Source organism: Neophocaena asiaeorientalis, unplaced genomic scaffold, assembly GCF_003031525.2.
Source record: "Neophocaena asiaeorientalis asiaeorientalis breed wild unplaced genomic scaffold, Neophocaena_asiaeorientalis_V1.1 scaffold478, whole genome shotgun sequence".
NCBI lineage: Eukaryota > Metazoa > Chordata > Mammalia > Artiodactyla > Phocoenidae > Neophocaena > Neophocaena asiaeorientalis.
The window spans coordinates 1,192,676-1,219,593 of NW_020173200.1; the positions used below are offsets into that span (position 1 = coordinate 1,192,676).

Sequence of the window (26,918 nt, forward strand, 5' to 3'; positions counted from 1 at the left end):
CTCGTTGGCAAACATCCTGCTCTGTAACTGGGGCTTTCTACAGATTGCTTGGCCACTCCAAATATATAGATCCTGCTTCAACTAGCGCCAGCCCCAGCAGCCTCTTGCACCTTTGCTGCCTTTGGCCTCAGCTGGAAATGCACTTCAGTGACCTAGTGGCCACACACTTTCTTCCTTAAGCATGCACTAGAACACCATGGACTTCTTTTCAATAGACTGTTCACTTGACATTAGAAGCGAGTGGGTTTTTAATCCTAGAAAGCTACTGGAAGATAATCATTTCCCCCTCTCTTCTACTGAAACTTTACATAATTAGCTATAGGAGATTTTCTTGTATGAGTCGGTGTTGTGAGCCTGTTGGATAGCTAGAGCCATTGGAAACACTCCAATCCCCTTGACATACTAGTCTTACCCAGGTTCCAGAGACCTGTCCTTACCCACTTTTCCACACTGGGGAGACTCAGGTATCAGGAATAACTCATTGCACATTTGGTGGAGGGGATGGGGGGTGGGGGGAGTGGATAATGTAGACATGACACCAAGTGCTTTTCATTTTAACTCTTCCAGCAGTAGAAGATGACACTGCCCTTGGGAGAAGTCACGGACATGGAGTGTTTCATTTCTGCTTCTGTGAAGTATGACAAAAATGAGCAAGGCTACCTTTTTAACCAAATACGCTAGAACATATGCACTCAAGAGTCAACATGGGGCTTCCCTGGTGGCGCAGTGATTGAGAGTCCGCCTGCCGATGCGGGGGACACGGGTTCGTGCCCCGGTCTGGGAAGATCCCACATGCCACGGAGCGGCTGGGCCCCGTGAGCCATGGCCGCTGAGCCTGCGCGTCCGGAGCCTGTGCTCCGCAACGGGAGAGGCTACAGCAGTGAGAGAGGCCCGCGTACCGCAAAAAAAAAAAAAAAAAGTCACCATGATTTTACTTATTTCCCTGGGAGACCTTACTCTTGAGCTGTGATGTTGCATGTACCAAGAGCACTAAACTTCCTCTTTGGAGTTACCTTTGAAGCCATGCAAGAAAAGAGGCCTCATAACCTTATAGTCAGACCTCGTTTTTTTACACCACCCTTCCCCAGAGTTCATCCCGAGCTCCATCACCCATTTTATTGATCAGAATTATCTTCTAATGCTCTTTGGCTGTTAAAAAATATCATTCCTCAAAAGAATAAATCTACCCTTAAAAGACAAAGACTTATCAATGTTAAGGATGCTTACAAGTGGACAGTTTCCAAGGAAGGTTCTAGAAATGTTATGCGTAAGGTCAGCTTCCCTGGACTAAAACTACATCTTCCCAACGTGAGCAGTTTGAAGGCAACAACACCCATTCGGGTGTACGAATTCCTGTACTTATTCTGCTGTAAATGTAAAATGTGTATAAAGTCACAAACTATTCCATTTTTTCCACAACACATTTAAATAGAAATTGGCTTTGAAAATACTGTGGCTAAAATCAGATCTCACCAAGTAACTGAAACTGAAAAGCATTTGGCACCATGCAATGGAGATGTTGCACTACACAGTAGTAGTTTAAATAGAGTCAACATAGGGTGCATGCCACGGAACTGTAATTCCAGTCGTGTGTCTGTACAGTTGAAAAACGATAATCCTTCACCTTTATATAGGTTAAGACATGTACCTTACCTTTACCACTCAGGGTGGGTTTAGAAGGATGGTCCTAGGTCTGTTCTCGTTGGATTTGGCCAGATGCTTTCTACGTAAACCTCTGAGCCAAGTGATGACTTTCTGGAAGCTGCATTCACTCCTTCCCACAGTTTAGTGTAAGCCCAGTCTCTCCACTTTACCTAAATAGATGCTAGTGAACCCCATCCCGACCACAGCAGCTAGAGGGTGCTTCCAGACTTGTCAACGGGGGCCCGTTTTCCAGCCGCCAGTGACATCTGTCGTCATTGGCATCATTGCTTGGAACCCTGTCTAGAGAGCTGGGGCACAGCTGGATCATAGCCTCCCTCCAGGATTTCCCGTACTGGCTGTGGGCCCTGTGAGCCTCAGCCAGGTGGCTGGGCCACACTCGTCACAGCTGCCCACAGGGCCTGCTGGAAGGAACATGGGGCACAGAGCCAGATGCTGGTTCTGGTTCTCCCCTAAAATAGCTGATTAACCTTATACAATCAAGTTGACTCTGCCTCGATTTTTCCATTCTCCTGCTCGGGGAGATGCCTATTTAGCTCTTGGGGCGGGTGTTTTGAGGTTGGAGTTAATTAATGAAACTGTACATTGCGTGGGAGGTGGTAGAAGGACACCTCCCACATCTGGTTTTTAGCAGTTTCCTATCACCCCTCCTCTGGGGGAGTTAAAGAGGCCAGAAATTCTTGGCATTAGCACACTAAACAGTGGTAGAGGGCCTGAAAAAGGATGCAGCTTCTCAGAGGGTTATGACCTGAAAGACGTAAGGCTCTTAGTGTATTCAGCCTTCTGGATGGATTGTATCTAACCTGAAACTCTTGACTCTCGTGTATCAACTGACAGTCTTCCTCATGTAACATAAATTGCAGCGTCTGTATACAGTCTTCCCATTGTCTGGTAGTAGCATCTTGAAACTGGTCAGAACTTGAATGCCAATAGCTCAGTCACTCAGAATATATATAACTTTGCACTTGGGAAAAATGTCTTCATGCTGTTTGTCTGATTGCTGAGGGGTATGGGGTTCCCCCGGAAGGTGGATTTGGGGCTTGAGGATCTGATCAACAATATAAGTGGATCTTAAGCCATTAGTATCATAATTGCAGACTCAATTCTCCCAGCTCAGAGGGGATTCCATGAACGTTGGGGATGGGCGAGGAGGAAGGAGAGGAGAGGAAGGTCTGGGATAGTTTTGTGACATTTCAGGGGAAGAAATAAGTTGGGATCATCTGAAATTCTAGTGGGAAGGAGGAAGAAATGGCTCTTCCGTGGGTTGTTTGAATGAAAGAATTGTGAATATATATTGCTTATAGAGATAGGGGTCTTTAAAACTATTCTGTATAAAGAAAATGAGTTGCATGGATTCTCATCCACCTCAGTGGAAGTAAGAGAGACATACCTCATCCCCCTTTTTTAAAATTATTTATTTATTTATTTTTTAAACCTCAAAGACAATTTATTTATTTTTGGCTGTGTTGGGTCTTCGTTTCTGTGCGAGGGCTTTCTCTAGTTGTGGCAAGCGGGGGCCACTCTTCATCACAGTGTGCGGGCCTCTCACGATCACGGCCTCTCTTGTTGCAGAGCACAGGCTTCAGATGCGCAGGCTCAGCAGTTGTGGCTCACAGGCCTAGTTGCTCCACGGCATGTGGGATCTTCCCAGACCAGGGCTCGAACCCATGTCCCCTGCATTAGCAGGCAGATTCTCAACCACTGTGCCACCAGGGAAGCCCCCCCTTTTTTTTTCATCTTTTTTCATGAAGTTTTTTTTTTTTTAATTGGAGTATAGTTGCTTTACACTGCTATGTCAGTTTCTGCTGTACAGCAAAGTGAATCAGCCATATGTATACATGTATCCCCTCTTTTTTGGATTTCCTTCCCATTTAGGTCACCACAGAGCACTGAGTAGAGCTCCCGGTGCTATGCAATAGGTTCTCATTAGTTATCTGTTTTATACATAGTAGTGTATATATGTCAATCCCAATCTCCCAATTCATCTCACCCTCCCCTTCCCACTTTGTTCTCTACCTCTGTGTCTCTATTTCTGCTTTGCGAATAAGATTATCTGTACCATTTTTCTAGATTCCGCATATATGCGTTCATATATTTGTTTTTCTCTTTCTGACTTACTTCCCTCTGTATGACAGTCTCTAGGTCCATCCATGTCTTTGCAAATGATGCAATTTCATTTCTTTTTATGGCTGAGTAATATTCCATTGTATATATGTGCCACATCTTCTTTTTCCATTCCTCTGTTGATGGACATTTAGGTTGCTTCCATGTCCTAGCTATTGTAAATAGTGCTGCAGTGAACAATGGGGTGCGTGTGTCTTTTTGAATTATGGTTCGCTCACGATATATGCCCAATAGTGGGATTGCTGGGTCGTATGGTAGTTCTATTTTTTGTTTTTTAAGGAACCTCCATACTGTTCTCCATGGTAGCTGTATCAACTTACATTCCCACCAACAGTGTTAAGAGAGTTCCCTTTTCTCTGCACCCTCTCCAGCACTTGTTGTTGTAGATTTTTTGATGATGGCCATTCTGACCAGTGTGAGGTGATACCTCATTGTAGTTTTCACTTGCAGTTCTCTAATAATTAGTGATGTTGAGCATCTTTTCATGTGTTTGTTGGCCATCTGTATGACAAACCATACAAACAGCTCATGCAGCTCAATATCAGAAAAACAAACAACCCAATTGAAAAATGGGCAGAAGATCTAAACAGACATTTCGCCAAAGAAGACATACCTCATCCCTTCTTTAAGTCCTGATGAAGGCTGATCTGAGAACCAGCTCTGAATGTAAATTAGAGGAAGGTTGAAGCAGCTAGCTGTGGGGGAGGGGGGGTGGTTCCACGATCACTCGAGTAACAGCTGACCCTCCCGGAAGTTAATGACCAGAATACCATGTGCAGGCGGTCACAGAGCCATGTCGGAGGGTGAGTCCAAAGTCGGTGAAACAACCTAATAATTTCCTGTGCACCTGGAGGTGAGGCTTCTATCTGCTGTCAGTCTATGCTGATTTTTTGGGAAGAGCCCTGACAGCAGCCTGCTTGTGACTGTCCCTGGAGTTAGCGTTCCTAGATCTGCCGCTCTAGCCTAATAGAAAACCTGCTGCTGTTTATGACTGCTTCTGAGACTCCTCAGATCAGATCATGGCTTCAACTGTTGTCACCTGGAAGACCACCATCTCAGGCGTATGTTGTCTTAATCCTTTCTTAAAACCGTATTATGCTTCCATTCCAAATCTGTGGTTAGACTACAGCCTTCCCTTCTAAAACTCACACAGCTGAGTATGAAAACCTCGTCCCTTCTAGCCTTTCCATTTCCTTCTCCAGGTGCGTATCCCCTGCTGACCAGTGGCACTGCTCTGGGCCCCGTGCTGGCAACGCAACACTGTTGGGTAGTCTTGCTCTGGCATTGCATATTCACTAGGGCTCTGAGGCAACCCTAAGAAGGTCACCTGTCAAGCCAGATTTGAGAGCACAGGAATAGCAACACTTTGGAATCAGTTCAGTCCCTGTTTTATGGATGGGACTCTGAATCCCAGAGGCCAAGGTCACTTAGCTAGTCAGCAGCAAGGCTGGGACCAAGGCAGTCTGGTTCGCAACCGGTGTGGCATACTGCCAGAGGTGGCTCTGTTCTTCCATGGCGTCCAGCACTGCTGCCATCCTGGACCCACCCTGTGCCCATCCCCCTTCTGCTGAGCCTCTGCTCTGGATCAACATGGTGCCTGCTGTGAAGGATTCAGCTCTTGGATGGCTTTTAGGTAAGAGCCCCAAAGGCGTAGATAAGATTTTCTGGTGTGTGCTGGCTCATGGCCTGTGCCTCCTGTAGACCAGCCAAGACCACATAGCCTCACATTATACCATCAGTGATGGGATGTGAGAGAAGGCCCCTGCCAAGCTGACTGAAGGCTTCCTTGGCCCCAGTTTGGTTCATGTTCCCTCACTGCAGAATGTCTTGGATTTGCGGAGGCCTTCGTGGGCCTCCATGGAGGCCAAGGGCTTGAAGGTCCCAAACGTCTCCCGTCAGGCACACCTGAGGGGGAATCCTGATTGATATACATGTTAGCTACAATCAGCCACAATGTCAAAGGCTTCCTCCCTCTCGCAGTTCCACAGTGTATCCCCCTTGCAGCCGGCCACTAGGGGCACTCTTCCCTGTTGTAGCCCATGGGTCAGCTGAGGACCCCCTGCCCCTTGAGATCCAGAGAAGTCTGATAACTGGGCCTTTGGATCTCTGGGATTTCTAAGGGGCTTATATCTCGGCAGTCACTGCTGACTCCAGACTTCTGCTACCTCATTTTAAGCAACAATCATGTCTCATCCCTTCACCGCATCAGCTGAGACAGGCTCGGTTCCTGTCCCCGCTTCCACACACACCAAAATTCAAATGAGTCAGTGTGGGAGTGTGTGCCTGTGTGTGTTCCAGTGATGTGGGAGGAAACGGGAGACGTGGCAGCAACGCAGACGTGGCAGCAGTGCAGGCATTGCAGCAATGCAGACGTGGTACCCCCATTCATAAAATGTTCTTCTGTACTCTGGAGGAATCCACTCACCTTCCATTCCATGTGGTACCTGACTCCCTTCTCAGGACAAACTAAGTCCACGTATGTTCTCATGGACGGTGGCATAGCCATTCCTTTTCCTAATATGATTCCTGCCAACACCTCTACCTTCAAGATTTCACCTTCTATCACGGATGGCTTATTAAAGGCATTTTCCTAAGCAAAGACCACTCCCTCCTCAAGAAGAACTCAAGTGCCATCCCTTGGGGTGATATATTTTTCATTCCCACTACCCTAGCCAGGCATGGCAACCACCATAATCACCACTAGCTGTTGGGGTCATCATGCTTTATGGAAGGCAACACGGATTGATGTAAATGGTGCTAGTTTGGGTTAGCCCCGGTTCAAATCCTGACTTGATAACTTATGGCTTATGTGACCTCAGGAAAGTCACTTAATCTTGCTTAACCTTTGCATCATCACCTATTAATGTGATAAATAAACACAATCTTGAATGTGAAGCTCTTAACCACAAGTCTGGCTTTCAGCAGGTTCCTTTCCTCTTGCTTTCTCCACTGTCAGCAATCCCAAACAGCTCCCGCCCGTGATCATGGCTCAGTGCCAAGGGATAAAAGCTGGCAGACAGCAGCTTTACAGCTGGAAAAAGAGATGCGGGGGAGGGAGGGGATAGGACTGGTGGCTGCTTAAGCATGCTGCGGTTTAGGCTTAATGACTGAAAGGTCCCATCCTTCCCTGAGATTCTGTGATGCTCTAGTGTAAGATATAGGGGGTGTATCTGGCTTAGAAAAGTCCTGGAGGAAAGGCTGCCTCAGACACCTGGGAGGCTGGAGAGTGGAGGAGCAGCGTGACCTTGTATGATTTAGCACCTGGTTTCTCTGGCTCTTCCTGTATGAGGTTTGCTGGCTTTGCATCAAATGGAAGGAGGAGGTGCCAGGGATTTGAATTAAATCTGTCAAACAGAGGGTGAGGGGAGTGCAGAAGGCTGGGGGGCGGGGGCGTGGAGCTGTGCAGGGAACTCTGATAGCCCAACAGCACCATCTGGACTTGGCAGGGATGACAGCCCTGAGAGCAGATGGAACTAGCCAATAAAACAGCTGAAATTCTGCTGTCCTGGGCCTGTCCCGAGTCGGACCCCCAGAATCTTCTATTTAGAAGGAACACTGCTCTACTATAAGTGGAGAGCTGGGGTTCTTAGTCTAGAACTAATAAAGGTCTTCGTGAAGGCAAGACCAGGCAGGTGGCTGGTTTGTTTAGTCCCACCTGGAGGTCCCCAGAGGACCAGTGTTGTGGTGGAGCCGGCTTGGACCAGCCCATGAGAGCGGATTGTTACAGTTTCAGGAATTTTGTGGGCTGGTTGTTAGATGCAGCCACAATTAAAAATTAAATTATAGGGCTTCCCTGGTGGCGCAGTGGTTGAGAGTCCGCCTGCCGATGCAGGGGACACGGGTTCGTGCCCCGGTCCGGGAAGATCCCACATGCCGCGGAGCGGCTGGGCCCGTGAGCCATGGCCGATGAGTCTGCGCCTCTGGAGCCTGTGCTCCGCAATGGGAGAGGCCACAACAGTGAGAGGCCCGCGTACCGCAAAAAATAAATAAATAAATAAATAAATAAAATTATATAAACCTAAAATTAAAGTATATTAAAAATATAGGTTAAAAAAATATATATATAGGTAATAAATATTCAAAACTTATCACTTCCTAATTATTTTTATTACCTTCTACTATTATCTGTGCTCCTGAGGTTATTGACATCTGTTGTACTTGGACAGTGGAAATGCCATATAATTGTGTGCGACTGAGCATCTGTTCCCAGCTGCATTGTTCAGTGACATCACATTGGTAGTTTGAAGTCAGCCATGGAGGGAATATTTACCCCACAGAGATGGGCAAACACTATATACCAAGTATCTCCCCTGGAGAGCTACCTGTTAAACATTTACCAGCACACCAGTGCCACTGGGTAACCAAGAAAGAAACTGATACACCGATGCATTAAAACATCTCAATTCCAGGGAGGTAGCATGTGTGATGGATTTCTCAGAAGCCAGTGTCCTATTATAATGTGCAGAACTGACTTGAAGAAAAACGCTTGAAAACACTGCTTCTCTGCCTGTTCTGTCTTCCTCTGTTTTCACACATGAGAAATCGTTTTGGTTTGCTCCTAAACTTAGTGATCTTTGAGGCTGTGTCTCACCTGTGGGCTGTACTTCAGCTAAGTTCCCCCCAGGAAAGTGAATTGTAGTTTTTCCTGCCTAATTGGCAAACTGAAAACGTGCTGTGAAGAATATATCTTAACTAGGCACCCAAAGAGCTCATTTCCAAGTGGTCTGAACAGCAATAAGAATGTTAACTTCTCCCACAGAGAAGAAATCATTTCTAAATGATTGTTTTGCTGGTTTTGCTTTTTATTAAAATTATTACCATGGAACAGAATGGTTTGTTTGCCTTTGTCCCCCAAACTCTGTCCCTTTTGGTTGTTCTTTTTCAGTAAGTATCACGCTGAATCTACATTTTATTATTTTCATATCATAAAATGAGGAAAAGGCTTCAGAGAAACTTCATCCTATTCACTTGCACACCAGCTGCATTCTGAAAAACCATAATTTTCCTTTCAAATGCAGAGTGCTGTCTGAATTGTAATATTGCCAACTCTCAACTGTCAAGATGATGGAGGAAAATACTAATGCAGATGGTATGAGCTTGTCGTGGGCCTGCTCAACATGCTCTCCCGGACTGACTTTACAATGAAGATTCAAATAGCAAGTGAGAGCTTGCTGTGTGTAAGAATGGCTGTGTGGTGCAGGAAGGATCCCAGGGGACTGGAAAGATTTGGGTCCCCACCGGAAGAGCCATTCGACTTTGTTTGCATGACATTTCAAAAGGCTTCCTGGGAGAAGCAGTGCTAAGGCCTTTAGGAACTAACTCCGATCAGCACCAGGCCTGAGACCCTTGAACAAAGGCTGTTTCTCAACTTGTGAGGGTCAGGGAGCCCACCCTGTGGTCAGAGAGTCACAGGGATGACGCTTCTTTGTTGCAACCAGGGATGCTACTCTGTTGTACCGCTCATACTGTCCTTCAACCCAAACACTGGGGAGTGTGACCTGTATTTCTTTTTTATTCTATTGATAAATGAAATTCTGCAAACTACACAAAAGTCGAGAGGATGGTTTAGTAAAGTGCTCAAATTTTAAATTATCAAAATTTTCTATTTTTACTGCATCTACCTACTTCTTCTTAAGCATTTAAAAACAATTTCCACACACCATATCTTTTCTCCCCTGCATACTTCAGCAGGCGTCTCATTTTAAAAAGAGATTTCCTTGTGCCTTTACCACGTATAACAAAATTAACAGTAATTCCTTGACAGCATCTAATTCCCAGTTCATATACACTTCCTCCAGTTGTCCCAAAAGAACTGCATTTACTGCATCGTAGACCAGTGTGTTTGGTGGGGCCCAAGGTCCTTTGAGAAGGGTGGTGACTGCTTCCCCACCATCCTGACTGTCAGCAACCATGCTGACAGGGCACCAGTAGAAAGATCTTTAGGCTGGCTACAGACACCGTCCCCAGTTGCTAGATCTTGGGATTTCCTCTCCCGAAGGAATAAGCCTATGAGACATCCTCTTCTGTTTTCCAGGGTTCCACGGTCATCCCCTGAAACGATCCCAGCTTCATGCTGCTGACACCCACCTGGCTGTCATGCTGGTTCCCATTTCACTGCTTTTCCTGCAGCTGCGTTTTTCACTGCAGAAATTCCCTCAATCAGGGAAGAGCCTTCCCCCAAGGATTACGGCTCTTCCACCGGCCTCGGATCTACTGTACCTCAGTGAGTCACAGCTCTTCAGAGCTCCCAAAGGCCTCGGCTTCTTCGTTTGTTGGAAAAGTTTGGCTGAATTTCTCATAAGTCAGAGAAGATTTGAGTAGCAGGACACTGTCACATTTAAAGGCCTAAAGAGACAGCAACTGAATGCACTGCTTGCTCAGGGATGTTCTTTTGCTCTAAAGAACATCATTATGACAATTGGTGATATCTGAACTAAAGTCTGTATTTCATTGTTTGATCGCATCCTATCAATGATTAATTTCCTTTTTTAAAAAAAAAAATATTTATTTATTTATTTTTGGCTGTGTTGGGTCTTTGTTGCTGCACGTGGGCTTCCTCTAGTTGTGGTGAGCGGGGCTTACTCTTTGTTGCAGTGCGGGGGCTTCTCATTGCGGTGGCTTCTCTTGTTGCGGAGCACGGGCTCTAGACACGGCGGCTTCATTAGCTGTGGCTCGCGGGCTCAGTAGTTGTGGCTCGCGGACTCCAGAGCGCAGGCTCAGTACTTGTGGCGCATGGGCTTAGTTGCTCCGCGGCATGTGGGATCTTCCCGGACCATGGCTCGAACCCGTGTCCCTGAATTGGCAGGAGGATTCTTAACCACTGCTCCACCAGGGAAGTCCCTAGTTTCCTGATTCGATGATTGTACTGATGAGAATATGTAAGAATTTCCTTGTTTTTAGAAGAACCACATTAAATATTGAGGGATGAAGGGGCATAGTGTTTGCAACTTTCTTTCAAATGGTTCAGAAAATAATGGGTATCTATATAGAGAAAATGATGAGGCAAATATGGTAAAATGTTAACATCTGGGGAATCTGGTTGAAAGATATATGGGGATCCTTTGTATGAATACTCTGAATAAATCTGAAATTATGTCACCCTCGTCTGCTGGGTTCCCCTCTTCTCTATTAAACGTTCTGTTTCAGGGCATTTCCTGGGGCTCTCTTCCCTTCCTTATCTCTCTTCTATTCCCTAGGTGATCTCCTTTGTTTCCACAGTATTAATTACAACCTACACGAGGCTCTCAAATTTATCTCTCGAACTCAGGGTTCTTTTCTTAATGTCAGATTGCCTGTGCAGTTGCCTGCCTTTTCGTCTCCCCTCAAATGTCTCATAAGTATCTTAAACTCACCATGCCCCAATCTGAATTCACATTCCTCTCTCTCCCGCAGACTCCCTCCTCTTCCGGGACCTCCTCACCTGAAGGCACAACGCCAACCACTTGCTAAACCAGAAGGAAAGAGAACACACTTCAGGAGTCATTCTTTGGCTGCTATCTTCCTTATCCCTCACATCCAGTATTGTTTCTTGTGGTGAAACATGCCTCTCAAACTCTGAATGGTCTTTTTTCATTGAAAGCTTTTCTCCCTTGATCACTAGGATTGTTTCTGCACTCCTTAGAAAGGTTCGCAAGCAAGGGACAACATTTATATCATCTTGGTTTTATATCCTGATCTCAATAGTAACCTTGCTTATACGCTTTTCAAACCTGCTGCTGTTTATTTAAGTATTTATTAACTATTGAAACTGTATCTGTGTAAGCATATATATTAAATAAAATATTTATCTCCAACTCATCACCATCAATCTTGATGAATATCAGGAAAAACGTACTTTTTCTAGCAAACAAAATCATGACGTGGTTTGTCATTCAAGTAATGCGTCATCATCTTTTCTGAAGCATCTACTTTGCCAGATGCGTGTTTTGTTTGACCTCTTGTTCTTGAGAGATACTATGCTTCACAGAGCCATCGTGAATACAGAAACCTCACTTTCATGACATATATCTATAGTAGGACCTAGTGGTGGTAGAGCACCTTGGTTCTAATCTTGGTCATCTGAGGACCTATGGCACAGCACAGGTCCAAAGTTGTGCAATGATAAAACATTGGAGAGTTGGTACTCAGAGCAACTACTCAATGTGAATTTTTGTTAAATAAAGGTTCATAGACAACATGATATAATTTGTAACACTGCTATGTGCTTGCTAGTAGAAAAAATTTAGCCAGGACTTTCAGAGAGGATCCCTCAGCTCCACACCTGCAAATTCTGCTGGAGATGCTTAGGAAAGGTTACCTGGTAGAATGATAAGAGATATTCTTATCTCCCAAGAATTCCTGGTTCTCTTGAATCTGCATATACCTTTTTAGGTCAAGTAAATCCCATTTCACAGAGATCTTCAGAATTGAGATTATGTCCTGCATCACTGTATCATGTATGAAAGTGAGATACATTTTCATTGATGAGTCAAAAAAAGAGGGCAAAATAAAACATTATCAAATTAGTGAAAGAAAGAAAATCTGAGTATTTGCCATCAGCAAACCCTCACCATAGGAAATACTAAAGGATTTATCAGTAATGTGAACCCAGATAGAGGGTGTGAAAAGCAAGAAGGAATATGATGACTTTATAAAATAATAATGACTTTATAAAATGATAATAATTGTGATTTGTGGGTTTAAGATATACTCGAAATAAATAACAGTAACAATATATAAGTTAGGGGGAAGCAAATGGAATTTAAAAAGTTTAAAGCCCTTGTACAGTCCAGGATGAGGGTAAACATCCTGAATAACTTTAGACATTGATGTTAGGAATGAATATTTGAATTTCCTGAGTAATCACTTAAAGAATAGAAACACAGGGCTTCCCTGGTGGCACAGTGGTTGAGGCTCTGCCTGCCGATGCAGGGAACACGAGTTCGTGCCCCGGTCCGGGAAGATCCCACATGCCGCAGAGCGGCTGGGCCCGTGAGCCATGGCCACTGAGCCTGCGCGTCCAGAGCCTGTGCTCCGCAACGGGAGAGGCCACAGCAGTGAGAGGCCCACGTACCACACAAAAAAAAAAAAAGAATAGAAACACAGTGTGTAACCTACAAACTAGCAGACAGGGGGTAGAAAATGGAATGAGAAAAAATACATAATCATCTAGAAGAAAGAAGAGGGAAAAAAGAAAGTGCAGTACAAATAGAAGGCACAAAATTATAGATTTAAGGGCTTCCCTGGTGGCGCAGTGGTTGAGAGTCCACCTGCCGATGCAAGGGACACAGGTTCGTGCCCCGGTCCTGGAAGATCCCACATGCCGCGGAGCGGCTGGGCCCGTGAGCCATGGCCGCTGAGCCTGCATGTCCGGATCCTGTGCTCCACAACAGGAGAGGTCACAACAGTCAGAGGCCCGCGTACAGCAAAAAAAAAAAAAAAAAAAGATTTAAACCCAAACAATTTAGCATACAAATAAAATGTAAATTGACTAAATGATCCTTTTAAAATTACAGATATAAAAATATCTAACTATACTATTTTTTTTAACTATACTATTTTTATAAGAGATACATCCAAACCATAAGGGTATAGATTGTTTGAAAGTGAAAGGTTGCAAGAAGAAATACTAAGTGTTTAGTTGGGAAAACAGAAGCCTCTCTCAGCATTTTGAGTAAAGAGATTTATTTAATGTAGGGAATTAGAATCTTACACAATCTTTGAAATGGCTGGGTGATCAGGGAGCAAAGGTCAGCGAGCTGCTTTCACAGGAAATCTGCTTTCAGGAAAGTAACAATGGGTGATTCTCAGGAAGATTAATGGCTGCTCCTTCTCATCCGGCTTCCAAATCTTGTGCAGTAGCCCCTCATTGGCTGAATTTAATCCAGAATCATAAAAGGAAAGAGATACTGGGAACTGTAGTTCCAAGCTTCCCCATTGAAGCAGAGGTAAATGCTGAAGCAGAGGTAAGTGATAACACCTAGCTGATAACAAGCAATCCAGCCCAAAAGGAAATAGGCATAGCTATGTTAACATCAGACCAAAACATCAGACTCTAAGGTTAAAAGCATTACTGGAGATAAAGAGAATCACTTCATAATACAAAAAATAAAGATTCAATTCACCAGGAAAATACAATATTTGAACTTGTACTTGCCTAACAGCCAAGCCCCAAAATATGTAAAGCAAAAACTGATAGAACTACAAGGAAAAATAGATATAACCACAATCATACTGGATGGATTTTATGTACCTTTCTCAGAAATAAATTAGAAATTCAGCAAGGAGATACAGCGTTTGAAAATATGAAAAAATTTGACTTAACGGTCATATATAGGGCAATGTGCCCAATAACTCCATTCTTTTATAGCACACACAAAACATTTTCAAATACATATTAACCATATCCTGGGCCATAAAGCAAACCCCAAACAATTTCTAAGTCAAAATTGTACACAACATATTTTATGATCTCAATAAAATTAAGCTGGAAAACAGCAAAGAGGTGACACCATCTTTTAGAAATTAAGAATCATGGGCTTCCCTGGTGGCGCAGTGGTTGAGAGTCCGCCTGCCGATGCAGGGGACATGGGTTCATGCCCCGGTCCGGGAAGAACCCACATGCCGCGGAGCAGCTGGGCCCGTGAGCCATGGCCGCTGAGCCTGCGCATCCGGAGCCTGTGCTCCGCAACAGGAGAGGCAGCAGCAGTGAGAGACCCGCGTACCACAAAAAAAAAAAAAAAAAAAAAAAAAAGAAATTAAGAATCATACTTCTAAATGACTCATGAGTCATAAAAAATTAAGAAATATTTAGAGCAAATGATAATAAAAATGCATTTCGTAATATGTGGTATCAATGAAAGCAGCATTTAGAGGAAAATTTATAGCCTAATGCAAGTGTTAGAAAAGCAGAAAGACTGAAAATTAAATTTCTAGACATGATGTGAAAAAGCAGAAAATTATGAGCCATAACCAAGAGGAAAATCAGTCAATAGGAACAATAAAGTGAAACAGTAATTTTATAAATATACTCAATGGGGAAGGAGTCATGAGCAAGAATTCAGGGGTGGAGAGAACAGAAAAGAGATAAGGGAGGGGGGAAAAAGAGAAAGGGGTCGATGACTATGGTAGAGAAGAGAACTAGAGTTTAATGAAATGGACTTTGAAGGACTTTTTGAATAAGGAAGTTCTAATATTTTCTTTTAAATTATCTGCCATTGATCCTTCTCCTCACTCCTCCAATCTTCATTCAACATCTGTTTGAAAGAGCTGGCTCATACCTAGGGTTAGCAGGTGAGAATCAAGAAGGGATGTGTCCCTAAAGAGATGAAAAAAACAGCTACAAGACAAGATGTGGAGAGTGAGAGAGTATTGATAATTGAAGCTAAAAACTGAAGTGAGAGACAGAAAAGTAAGGTCCTGGGACTTCATAGCCATCTTGCAGAAGCATAAGAGTGCCCCAAGCAGATTTTACCTAGACCTGAAGGTGCAGGGTGGCCATCTGACATATTTTTATTATATGGGCCTGAGGGAAATAATATAAGTCAGGAACATAAAACTCTCTGACAAGTCCTTGATTTGTATAACCTCTCCCTGGTACAGATCTACCCAGGAAGCAAAGTGGTCATGGGCAGGCTGCTTAGCTAGTCTGGAGAAAAAAAGGATGCACTAAATGACCAGAGTCCTTGATGGCACTGGCTGATACAGCCATGGCCACACCTGGGCCATGTTAGAACATAACAAGGAGGTTGGGTGTGTGTGGAGGGGTGGGAGGCGGTGAATCAAGGTCACAGAGCTGTTACATAAGAAAGCTGGGATTTGAACCCAGGCATGTCTGCTCCAATGCCTACACTCTGTCCCCTACATCACAGGGGACCTTCCAGAGTACTTCTCCCCTAGACAGTATAGATGGCTCACATCCCCTTCAAATAATTGTCTGAGAAAAGAGACACCAATGTGGAATGGTAACTCGGCCAATCCATACTGGAGCTCCTTGAAAGGCCCAGGGGCCTTTTCTGGCAAAGACCTACAATTTATGTCTGCATTTTGCTATTTGTTTTCTATATGTCTCACATCTTTTTGTTCCTCCATTCCTCCTTTACTGCCTTCTTTTGCATTAAGTGGATCTTTTCTAGTGTACCATTTTAATTTCCTTGTTGATTTTAACTGTTTTTTAGATTACTTTTCTTAGTGATTGCTCTAGGAATTAGAATGGGCATTTTAATCACAATCTACCTCAGATTAATGCTAACTTAATTACAGTAGAATAGAGAAACTTTACTCCAGTATAGCTCTATTCCCTACCCCTTTCTTTGGCAAAGATCTATGAAGAATGCATCACCGGGAGACCTCTGAGAAACAGGATAAACTATTTGCAGTTTAATTATAAGTACCTTGTTAGTGAACTGATAACACATTATTCAAAGTCGTGCAAAGTCATGATAAACAAGAGTTTTACTGATTTCTATGCCAAAAGCTCTATATTCCCCAACATATGCTGTGAAACGATAAAAACACAGCTATGAGTGCAATCCCAGGGGAAGAGGGTGGGCACTTCAGCAATTCATAGCACCTCAAAGCAGCTATACAATGCTGGAATACATTAGATGCTCAACAGTCCATGATGCAGAGCTCTTGGGTCACCAAGTAATGGGATGAGCTTCCTCAGCTGAGGTGAGATTTAGTAAGTCTTGAATGGTGTTTTGTTCATGGACACTGAGCTGCTGTTCTTTGGCTAGATCCAGGGCTCTCATGGCGTATTCCTTTGCCTGAAATAGAATTGCAGTGACAAAAGGAAGTTGTCACAGAAAAGCATTACATTGGAAGGCCCATCTCTGCTCGACCACAAAAACATGGGAAAGGACCTTTCAGCTTCTCACACCAGCCACTGAGTTCTTTGTGGAAACTTGTGAACATACACTGGGTCTTCACAGCTAACCACACATGTGGGATGAGGGTGAGAGGGGTTAGGGAACAGGAAAACATGGTCACTGAGCTTACAGTGGACAAAGCCTCTTTTCTACATTTCAGGGACCTTTGAACCAACATTGGGAGGCACAGAAATGGAAGGTGCCACAAGTAAGTTGCCATCTGGGGGGCCAAGCAGCCCAGAGATTTGACCTGGGCAGAGGCTTCACAGGACATCTTGGGACAGGCTCTAGCTGGCCCTTCTGCCTTCCCTCCCTTCCCCCCTCCATCTCTTCCTCTTCTTCTTTTTTTTTTAACATCTTTATTGGAGTATAATTGCTTTAAAATGCTGTGTTAGTTTCTCCTGTAAAACAAAGTGAATCAGCTATACGTATACATATAGCCCCATATCACCTCCCTCTTGCATCTCTCTCCCACCCTCCCTACCACCCCGCTAGATGGTCACAAAGCACCGAGCTGATCGCCCTGTGCTATGAAGCTGCTTCCCACTAGCTAGCGATTTTACATTTGGTAGTGTATATATATCCACGCCACTCTCTCACTTCGTCCCTGCTTACCCTTCCCCCTCCCAGTGTCCTCAAGTCCATTCTCTACGTATGCGTCTTTATTCCTGTCCTGTCCCTAGGTTCTTCATAACCATTTTTTCTTTAGATTTCATATATATGTGTTAGCATACGGTATTTGTTTTTCTCTTTCTGACTTACTTCACTCTGTATGACTGACTCTAGGTCCATCCACCTCACTACAAATAACTCAATTTCATTTCTTTTAATAGCTGAGTAATATTCCATTTTATATATGTACCACATCTTTACCCATTCATCTGTTGATGAACACTTAAGTTGCTTCCATGTCCTGGCCATTGTAAATAGAGCTGCAATGAACGTTGTGGTACATGACTCTTTATGAATTAAGGTTTTCTCAGGGTATATGCCCAATAGTGGGATTGCTGGGTCGTATGGTAGTTCTATGTTTAGTTTTTTAAGGAACTTCCATACTGTTCTCCATAGTGGCTGTATCAATTCACATTCCCACCAGCAGTGCAAGAGGGTTCCCTTTTCTCCACACCCTCTCCAGCATTTATTGTTTGTAGATTTTTTCATGATGGCCGTTCTGACTGGTGTGAGGTGATACCTCATTGTGGTTTTGATTTGCATTTCTCTAATAAAAACTTCCAAAACTATGTTGAATAATAGTGGTGAGAGTGGGCAACCTTGTCTTCTTCCTGATCATAGTGGAAATGTGTTCAGTTTTTCACCATGGAGAATGATGTTGGCTCTGGGTTTGTCATATATGGCCTTTATTATGTTGAGGTAAGTTCCCTCTATGCCTACTTTTTGGAGGGTTTTTATCATAAATGGGTGTTGAATTTTGTTGAAAGCTTTTTCTGCATCTATTGAGATGATCATACTGTTTTTCTCCTTGTTTGTTAATATGGTTTTTCACATTGATTGATTTGCATATATTGAAGAATCCTTGCATTCCTGGGATAATCCCCAATTGATCATGGTGTATGATCCTTTTAATGTGCTGTTGGATTCTGTTCGCTAGTTTTTTGTTTTGTTTGTTTTGTGGGGTTTTTTTGTGCGGTATGCAGGCCTTTCAGTGTTGTGGCCTCTCCCATTGTGGAGCACAGGCTCTGTGCACGCAGGCTCAGCGTCTAAGGCTCATGAGCCCAGCTGCTCCGCGGCATGTGGGATCCTCCCGGACTGCGGCACAAACCCATGTCCCCTGCATCGGCAGGCAGATCCTCAACCACTGCACCACCAGGGAAGCCCTGTTTGCTAGTATTTTGTGGAGGATTTTTGCATCTAAGTTCATCAGTGATATTGGCCTGTAGTTTTCTTTCTTTGTGGCATCTTTGTCTGGTTTTGGCATCAGGGTGATGGTGGCCTCGTAGAATGAGTTTGGGAGTGTTCCTCCCTCTGCTATATTTTGGAAGAGTTTGAGAAGGATAAGTGTTAGCTCCTCTCTAAATGCTTGATAGAATTCACCTGTGAAGCCATCTCATCCTAGGCTTTTGTTTTGTGGAAGACTTTTAATCACAATCTGAATTTCAGTGCTTGTGATTGGTCTGTTTGTATTTTCTATTTCTTCCTGGTTCAGTCTCGGAAGGTTGTGCTTTTGTAAGAATTTGTCCATTTCTTCCAAGTTGTGTATTTTATTGGCATATAGTTGCTTGTAATAATCTCTCATGATCCTTTGTATTTCTGCAGTGTCAGTTGTTACTTCTCCTTTGTCAGTTCTAATTGTATTGATTTGAGTCTTTTCCCTTTTTATCTTGATGAGTCTGGCTAATGGTTTATCAATTTTGTTTATCTTCTCAAAGAACCAGCTTTTAGTTTTATTGATCTTTGCTATTGTTTCCTCCATTTCTTTTTCACTTATTTGTGATCTGATCTTTATGATTTCTTTCCTTCTGCTAACCTTGGGGGTTTTTTGTTCTTCTTTCTCTAATTGCTTATGGTATAATGTTAGGTTGTTTGAGATTTTTCTTGTTTCTTGAGGTAGGATTGTATCGCTATAAACTTCCCTCTTAGAACTGCTTTTCCTGCATCCCGTAAGTGTTGGGTCGTCGTGTTTTCATTGTCATTTGTTTCTAGTTTTTTGTTTTGTTTTGTTTTGTTTTTTGTGGTACGCAGGCCTCTCACTGCTGCGGCCTCTCCTGTTGCGGAGCACAGGCTCCAGACACGCAGGCTCAGTGGCCATGGCTCACGGGCCCAGCCACTCTGCGGCATGTGTGATCCTCCTGGACCAGGGCACGAACCCGTGTCCCCTGCATCGGCAGGCAGACTCTCAACCACTGTGCCACCAGGGAAGCCCTCTAGGTATTTTTTAATTTCCTCTTTGATTTCTTCAGTGATCTCTTGGTTATTTAGTAGTGTATTGTTTAGCCTCCATGTGTTTGTATTTTTTACAGTTTTTTCCCTGTATTGATGTCTAGTCTTACAGCATTGTGGTTAGAAAAGTTACTTGATACTATTTCAATTTTCTTAAATTTACCAAGGCTTGATTTGTGACCCACAATATGATCCATCCTGGAGAATGTTCCATGAGCACTTGAGAAGAAAGTGTATTCTGTTGTTTTTAGATGGAATGTCCTATAAATATCAATTAAGTCTATCTTGTTTAATGTATCATTTAAAGCTTGTGTTTCCTTATTTATTTTCATTCTGGATGATCTTTCCATTGGTGAAACTGGGGTGTTAAAATCCCCTATTATGATTGTGTTACTATCAATTTCCCCTCTTATGGCTTTTAGCATTTGCCTTATGTATTGAGGTGCTCCTATATTGGGTGCATAAATATTTACAATTGTTATATCTTCTTCTTGGATTGATCCCTTGATCATTATGTAGTGTCCTTTGTCTCTTGTAATAGTCTTTATTTTAAAGTCCATTTTGTCTTATATGAGAATTGCTACTCCAGCTTTCTTTTGATTTCTATTTGCATGGAATATCTTTTCCCATCCCCTCACGTTCAGTCTGTACGTGTTACTAAGTCTGAAGTGGATCTCTTGTAAGCAGCATATGTACAGGTCTTGTTTTTGTATCCATTCAGGCAGTCTATATCTTTTGGTTGGAGCATTTAATCCATTTACATTTAAGGTAATTATTGATATATATGTTCCTATTACCATTTTCTTAACTGTTTTGGGTTTGTTATTGTAGTTCTTTTCCTTCTCTTGTATTTCCTGCTGAGAGAAGTTCCTTTAGCATTTGTTGTAAAGCTGCTTTGGTGGTGCTGAATTCTCTCAGCTTTTGCTTGTCTGTAAAGTTTTTAATTTCTCTGTCAAATCTCAATGAGATCCTTGCTAGATGGAGTAATCTTGGTTGTAGCATTTTCCCTTTCATCACTTTAAATATGTCCTGCCACTCCCTTCTGGCTTGCAGAGTTTCTGCTGAAAGATCAGCTGTTAACCTTATGGGGATCCCCTTGTATGTTATTTGTTGCTTTTCCCTTGCTGCTTTTAATATTTTTGCTTTGTATTTAATTTTTGATAGTTTGATTAATATGTGTCTTGGCATGTTTCTCCTTGGATTTTTCCTGTATGGGACTCTCTGCACTCCCTGTACTTGATTGACTATTTCCTTTCCCATATTAGGGAAGTTTTCAACTATAATCTCTTCAAATATTTTCTCAGTCCTTTTCTTTTTCTCTTCTTCTTCTAGGACCCCTATAATTCAAATGTTGGTGCATTTCATATTGTCCCAGAGGTCTCTGAGACTGTCCTCAATTCTTTTCGTTCTTTTCTTTTTTTATTCTGCTCTGTGGTAGTTATTTCCACTATTTTATCTTCCAGGTCACTTATTCTTTCTTCTGCCTCAGTTATTCTGCTATTGATTCCTTCTAGAGAATATTTAATTTCATTTATTGTGTTGTACATCATTGTTTGTTTGCTCTTTAGTTCTTCTAGGTCCTTGTTACATGTTTCTTGCATTTTCTCCATTCTATTTCCAAGATTTGGGATCATCTTTACTATTATTACTCTGAATTCTTTTTCAGGAAGAGTGCCTATTTCCTCTTCATTTGTTTGGTCTGGTGGGTTTTTACCTTGCTCTTTCATCTGCTGTGTATTTCTCTGTCTTCTCATTTTGCTGGGTTTGGGGTCTACTTTTCACAGCCTGCAGGTTCGAAATTTCCATTGTTTTTGGTGTCTGCCCCCAGTGGGTAAGGTTGGTTCAGTTGGTTGTGTAGGCTTCCTGGTGCAGGGGACTGGTGCCTGTGTTCTGGAGGATGAGGCTGGATCTTGTCTTTTAGGTCAGCAGGACAGTGTCTCGTGGTGTGTTTTGGGGTGTCAACTTATTATGTTTTTAGGCAGCCTCTCTGATAATGGGTGGGGTTGTGTTCCTGTCTTGCTAGTTGTTTGACATGGGGTGTCCAACATTGGAGCTTGATGGTCATTGAGTAGAGCTGGGTCTTAGCGTTGAGACTGAGATCTCTGGGAGAGCTCTCGCTGATTGATATTATGAGGGGCCAGGAGGTCTCTGGTGGACCAATGTCCTGAACTCGGCTCTCCCACCTGAAAGGCTCAGGCTTGACACCTGGCTGGAGCACCAAGACCCTGTCAGCCACATGGCTCTACTCACAAAGGGTAAAGGGGTGCCTCAGCAAGTCGAGCAGGTCCTTTCACCCCCCTCCATCTCTTCTTTTCTCCCTTATTTCCTTCCTCCCTTCCTTCCTTCCTTCCATCCTTCCTTCCTTTCCTCTTTCTCTCCTTACTGTCTTTCAATAAATATTTATTGAAAGGCTACTATGTTCCAGGTACTGTGACTATAGGCAGAAATTCCTACCCTTGTGAAATTGACAATATAGTGGGGGAGAGAGGCAATAAATAAGACAAATAATTAAAATGCAATCGTATCTTAAATAGTGATTCATGATAAGGAAAAAAATAAAGCAGGAAGGGGAACAGGAAGCATTAATGGTGGCAGTGGGGGTTTGCCGTTTCAGACAGAGGGCAGGGAAAGCCTTACTGAAAAGCAGACAGCTGAGTCCAGACCTGAAGGAAGCGAGGTGCCAATCCTTAGTAGATAGAGGTGTCCATCTTCTCTAAGGACCTCTTGCAGACCTAACACCCTTAACACACCTTGGGGGAATGACTTCCTTGAATGGAAAATGAGACCCTGAAATGTAGAAAAGAGGCTTTGTCCTTCCTCTTTTGTGCTCCCACAGGGCCCTGGGCTTTGCTATCACACTCTATTTTAACCCACTGACCGGGAGCTCTTCCAGGCCCTGGTATACAGTAGGTGCTTAGTAAAAGTTTGCTGATGAAAGGAAAGAAGGAAGAAAGGAAGGGAGGAAGGGAGCGGGGTAAGGACATCTTAAATTTTCCCATGTCACCCACACAGAAAGACCTCCTCCAACCACCCTCCCTCCTCTCTCCTCTTGTCTGCTTTACTTTTCTTTGTAGTGCTTTTCACTCTCTGAAATTATATTACATATTTATATGTTTACTTGTTTATCGTAACTTCCCCTCCTCCAGAAAAATGTAAGTTACTTGGAAATAGGGAACTTGGCTGGTGGTTCACCACTGCACCCCCAGTCCCTAAAGCTGTGCCTTGCAAATGGTAGAACCTCAATAAATACCTGAATGAATGAGTGGATCAGTCAATCAATAAATCAAGAACCCTGAGATATGCCACTTGCTGTCTATAAGAAATTGGGCAAGCAATGGACCCTCTCTGTGCCTTAGTTTCCTTATCTGTAAAGTGGGAATAATAAAATACCTTCTTTGTAAAGTTAGTATGAGAATTAAATGTGATAATTCATGTAAAGTACTTAGGCTAGTGACTGCCACATAAAAAGCACTCAAGAACAATTACCTTTTGAATTATTATTTCTGCCTGGATCCCTCCAGCAACAGGGAACTCACTACCTGAATATGGTTAGAGCAACTACTCCAACCCCCCAAGGACTCCCCAGAGCCCTTCTTCCCTGCAGGCTTCCCAGCACTGCCCCAGCCTCAGTTAACCTGTGCAACCCTAGGGTGGCCCCCTTGAGGGAAGAAGACAACCCCATTTCCATTGTGCAGGTTGGACTCAACACATAAGAAATGTCATGAGCATCTGAACTTTTTTGGAGTGAAGGCTTACTCTGAGGGTAAAAGCTAGTGCAGTTGGGCAAAACACAGCTGAAATCAACTAGAGGAACTTCTCCCTCCATTTTAGACATGCTTCTTTTCTAGGGGAACTTGCCTTTGAAGAATTCACCATCAGGTAGTAAAGCATGAACAGGATTTTTAGAACAAAGATTGTTTTTTGGGGGGCTTTGTCAGATGTAGATTCTCGAATCTTCAAGATTGAAGTCAGGATCTGAATGGCTTCTGCTTCCTGGGCTTCATCTGCGATGGAAAGAAAGGGAGGAAAGAAGAAACAGGCCCTAGGGCAGCTGCATCTACCCTCAAGGGTAAGCACCCTGTTAGGGCACCTGTCCTTCAGGCAGTTCACCAGCTCTGCCCACCCTGTCATTACCAGAGTAACCTAAAAAAATCAAAACAAAACAAAAAACAAAACTCATTCCTACAGGTCCTAGCGTTGCTTAGCTTTCTTTCTTTCAGAGTCCTAAACTAGATCTCTTAGGTCCCCAATACAGGGAATTTGTCATGGTGGGATTTCTTGGGTCCAACTCAACTTCCATTCTATAGCAAGAGGAGGGAGCCGGGGCTTCTGGCAGCCACAGCACCTTAATTCCTCTTCCCCAAATCCAAAGATGCTTAAGCAGTAGCCTTTCTGCTTTTCCCCATGTGAGGCTAGGCTTAGAGAAAAAGACAGAAAAGACATACACTGTAATGTTAAGGTTGGCTGTCTTTGGATAGCTATGATTTCTGAGTTTTCTACTTTAACGTGAACTGCTTTTATAATAAGAGAAAATTCAATAAAATTACTAATTTTTTGAATCTTAGCTCAAAACTTCTCCTCCAAGAAGTCTTCCCTCTTCAACACCATCCATCTGTCCTCACCTCTTCATTCTGGGACTCAGCTTGTAATATAATTTGTACTTGTAGAAGTTTTCTTTCCTTTCACATAGTTTCTGTCTCACCCACTACACTATATGTCTCTTTTGAGAAGAAACTAGATCTTCCATCTCTTTTTATGATCTCAGAGGGAATGATGCTGTACTCAGCCTTCAGCCCTTTGCTGAGCTGTGGGTAGAGAGATGAATCAGACTCAGCCCTGCCACTGAGAAGTTCACTGTCCAGTAAAGGAAGAGGATAAGGCACCAGAACAAACGAGCAATGGGACTTCCGTGTGGAGTCTGGAGAGATAACACATAAAAAATGGATGCTCTGCAGGAATCTCAGGGGGCTCTGGCAGGGTCTTTTTCTTCTCCAGATCTGTCCCTTATTAACTCCCCTGCAAGGCTGTGTGTGACGCTAGGGACCTGAATTCTTCCCACTGCTGGTCAAATCTCTTTGATCCCCCGTCTCAGTTTGCCCATTGGCAAAATGGGAAGGTGGCACTGATGTGCCCCACGACAGGCACAGCTGCTCTCCCTCTGAGGGGAAAAGTCTGTGGATCAGAAGAGATGAAGTCACTGCTCTGCTTCCTGGGGAGAACTGCCACTTACCCAAGCCAGTGTCGGTCTCAAATTGTTTGCCTAGTAGATCTACTTGTTGGGTGCGAGCCTGTGAGAGGACTTGATAGTGATTGTTCAAATATTTATTCCAGATCTCAGAGACCTGTTGGGAAAGGAGATGGTAATCAGACAAGCAAGCTGGACTTTAGCCGTTGGACCAGCCAGCTGAGAGGGCAGCACCTCTGGCCAGGCCTCCTGCCGGTCTGCAGACTCCCTCTCTCATTGTGCCTGAAGGCAGTGGGAGCCTTAGGAGCCCAAAGGTGCTTGGCCAAGGTAAGTGTGACAAGTGTTGGGCTGCAAAGGGCACATGGAGGGCTGATCTGGGGACAGCCCTGGTGGGGTCTAATTACAATGGCTACCATGTGTTGAGCACATACAACTACCTTCACATCCTCCCAACATCCCAATTACGGTCGTATTCTTATTACTCCCGTTTCATAGATCAATAAACTGAGGTTCAGAAAAGTTAAGATCACTCTTGACTTTTGGTAAAAGCTGCTATGTGGCACAGCCAGGATTTAAATTCAAGTCTGCCTGATTCCAAAGTTCATTTTTTTTTCAGCTGCACAACAATGCCTCTTCTTCAGAAGTGGGTCTAAAATAAGAATAAACAGTCACCGCTTGACAACCTATACCACACACAGAAATTGTTGTTTGCTAAGTAAGGTGTTATTATATGAAGATAACCAACATTTTAATATATTGGAAACAGTTTTTTAAGGAACCTCCATACTGTTCTCCATAGTGGCTGTATCAATTTACATGCCCACCAACATTGGAAGAGGGTTCGCTTTTCTCCACACCCTCTCCAGCATTTATTGTTTGTAGATTTTTTGATGATGGCCATTCTGACCAGTATGAAGAGATACCTCATTGTCGTTTCGATTTGCATTTCTCTAATAGTTAGTGATGTTGAGCACATTTTCATGTGTTTGTTGGCCATCTGTATGTCTTCTCTGGAGAAATGTCTATTTAGGCCTTCCACCCATTTTTTTTTTTTTTTTTTCAGTACTTGGGCCTCTCACTGTTGTGGCCTCTCGCGTTGTGGAGCACAGGCTCCGGACGCGCAGGCTCAGCGGCCATGGCTCATGGGCCTAGCTGCACCGCGGCATGTGGGATCTTCCAGGACCGGGTCACGAACCCATGTCCCCTGCATCGGCAGGCGAACTCTCAACCACTGCACCACCAGGGAAGCCCCACCCATTTTTTGATTAAGTTGTTTGTTTTTTTGATATTGAGCTGCATGAGCTGTTTGTATATTTTGGAGATTAATCCTTTGTCAGTTGCTTCATTTGCAAATATTTTCTCCCTTTCTGAGGGTTGTCTATGACCCAGCAATCCCACTCCTGGGCATATATCCTGAGAAAACCATAATTCAAAAAGACACATGCACACCAATGTTCACTGCAGCACTACTTACAATAGCCAGGACATGGAAGCAACCTAAATGCCCATCAACAGCGGAATGGATAAAGAAGATGTGGTACATATATACAATGGAATATTACTCAGCCATAAAAAGGAACGAAATTGGGTCATCTGTAGGAGATGCATGCACCTAGAGACTGTCATACAGAGTGAAGTAAGTCAGAAAGAGAAAAACAAATATCGTATATTAACACATATATGTGGAAACTAAAAAATGGTATAGATGGTCTTATTTGCAAAGCAGAAATAGAGACACAGATGTAGAGAATAAACGTAGGGATACCAAGGGGGAAGCTGGGGTGGGATGAATTGGGAGATGTGGATTGACATATATACACTATTGATACTATGTATAAATAGGTAACTAATGAGAATCTACTATAGAGCACAGGGAACTCTACTCAATGCTCTGCGGTGACCTAAATGGGAAGGAAATCCAAAAAAGAGGGGATATATGTATACATACTTTGCTGTACAGTAGAAACTAACACAACACTGTAAAGCAACTATACTCCAATAAAAATGTTTTTTTAAAAAGAGGAAAATATTGTATAGACTTGACAATCTACAATTGGAATAGATACATACTATTCTAAAAGATTTAAATTAAATCTATTTAAAATTAAAAAAAAAAAGAAGTCTAGCACTTTAGACTCTGTCAAGGTCACCTTCTCTTGCAACTCAGCCCCAAATCATCTGAAAGTAAATATATATATATA

The 26,918-nt window shown here is 43.3% G+C and overlaps 1 protein-coding gene across 2 annotated transcripts in view; it reads right to left on the reverse strand.

Annotated features, from left to right (window-relative positions):
• Positions 1 to 16,203: 16,203 nt before the first annotated feature.
• ZMYND12 (zinc finger MYND-type containing 12) overlaps positions 16,204 to 26,918 on the reverse strand; it is a 33,136-nt gene continuing 22,421 nt past the window's right edge. The window contains exons 6-8 of one of the 2 annotated variants that reach the window (XM_024744761.1): positions 24,763 to 24,874; positions 23,391 to 23,536; positions 16,204 to 16,532 (exon numbers count right to left, since the gene is read on the reverse strand). In XM_024744761.1, coding sequence (XP_024600529.1) covers positions 16,404 to 16,532; positions 23,391 to 23,536; positions 24,763 to 24,874 — 387 coding nt within the window. In that variant the 3' untranslated portion in view covers positions 16,204 to 16,403. The remainder of the gene's footprint in view (positions 16,533 to 23,390; positions 23,537 to 24,762; positions 24,875 to 26,918) is intronic. The other variant, XM_024744762.1, reaches the window with a different exon arrangement.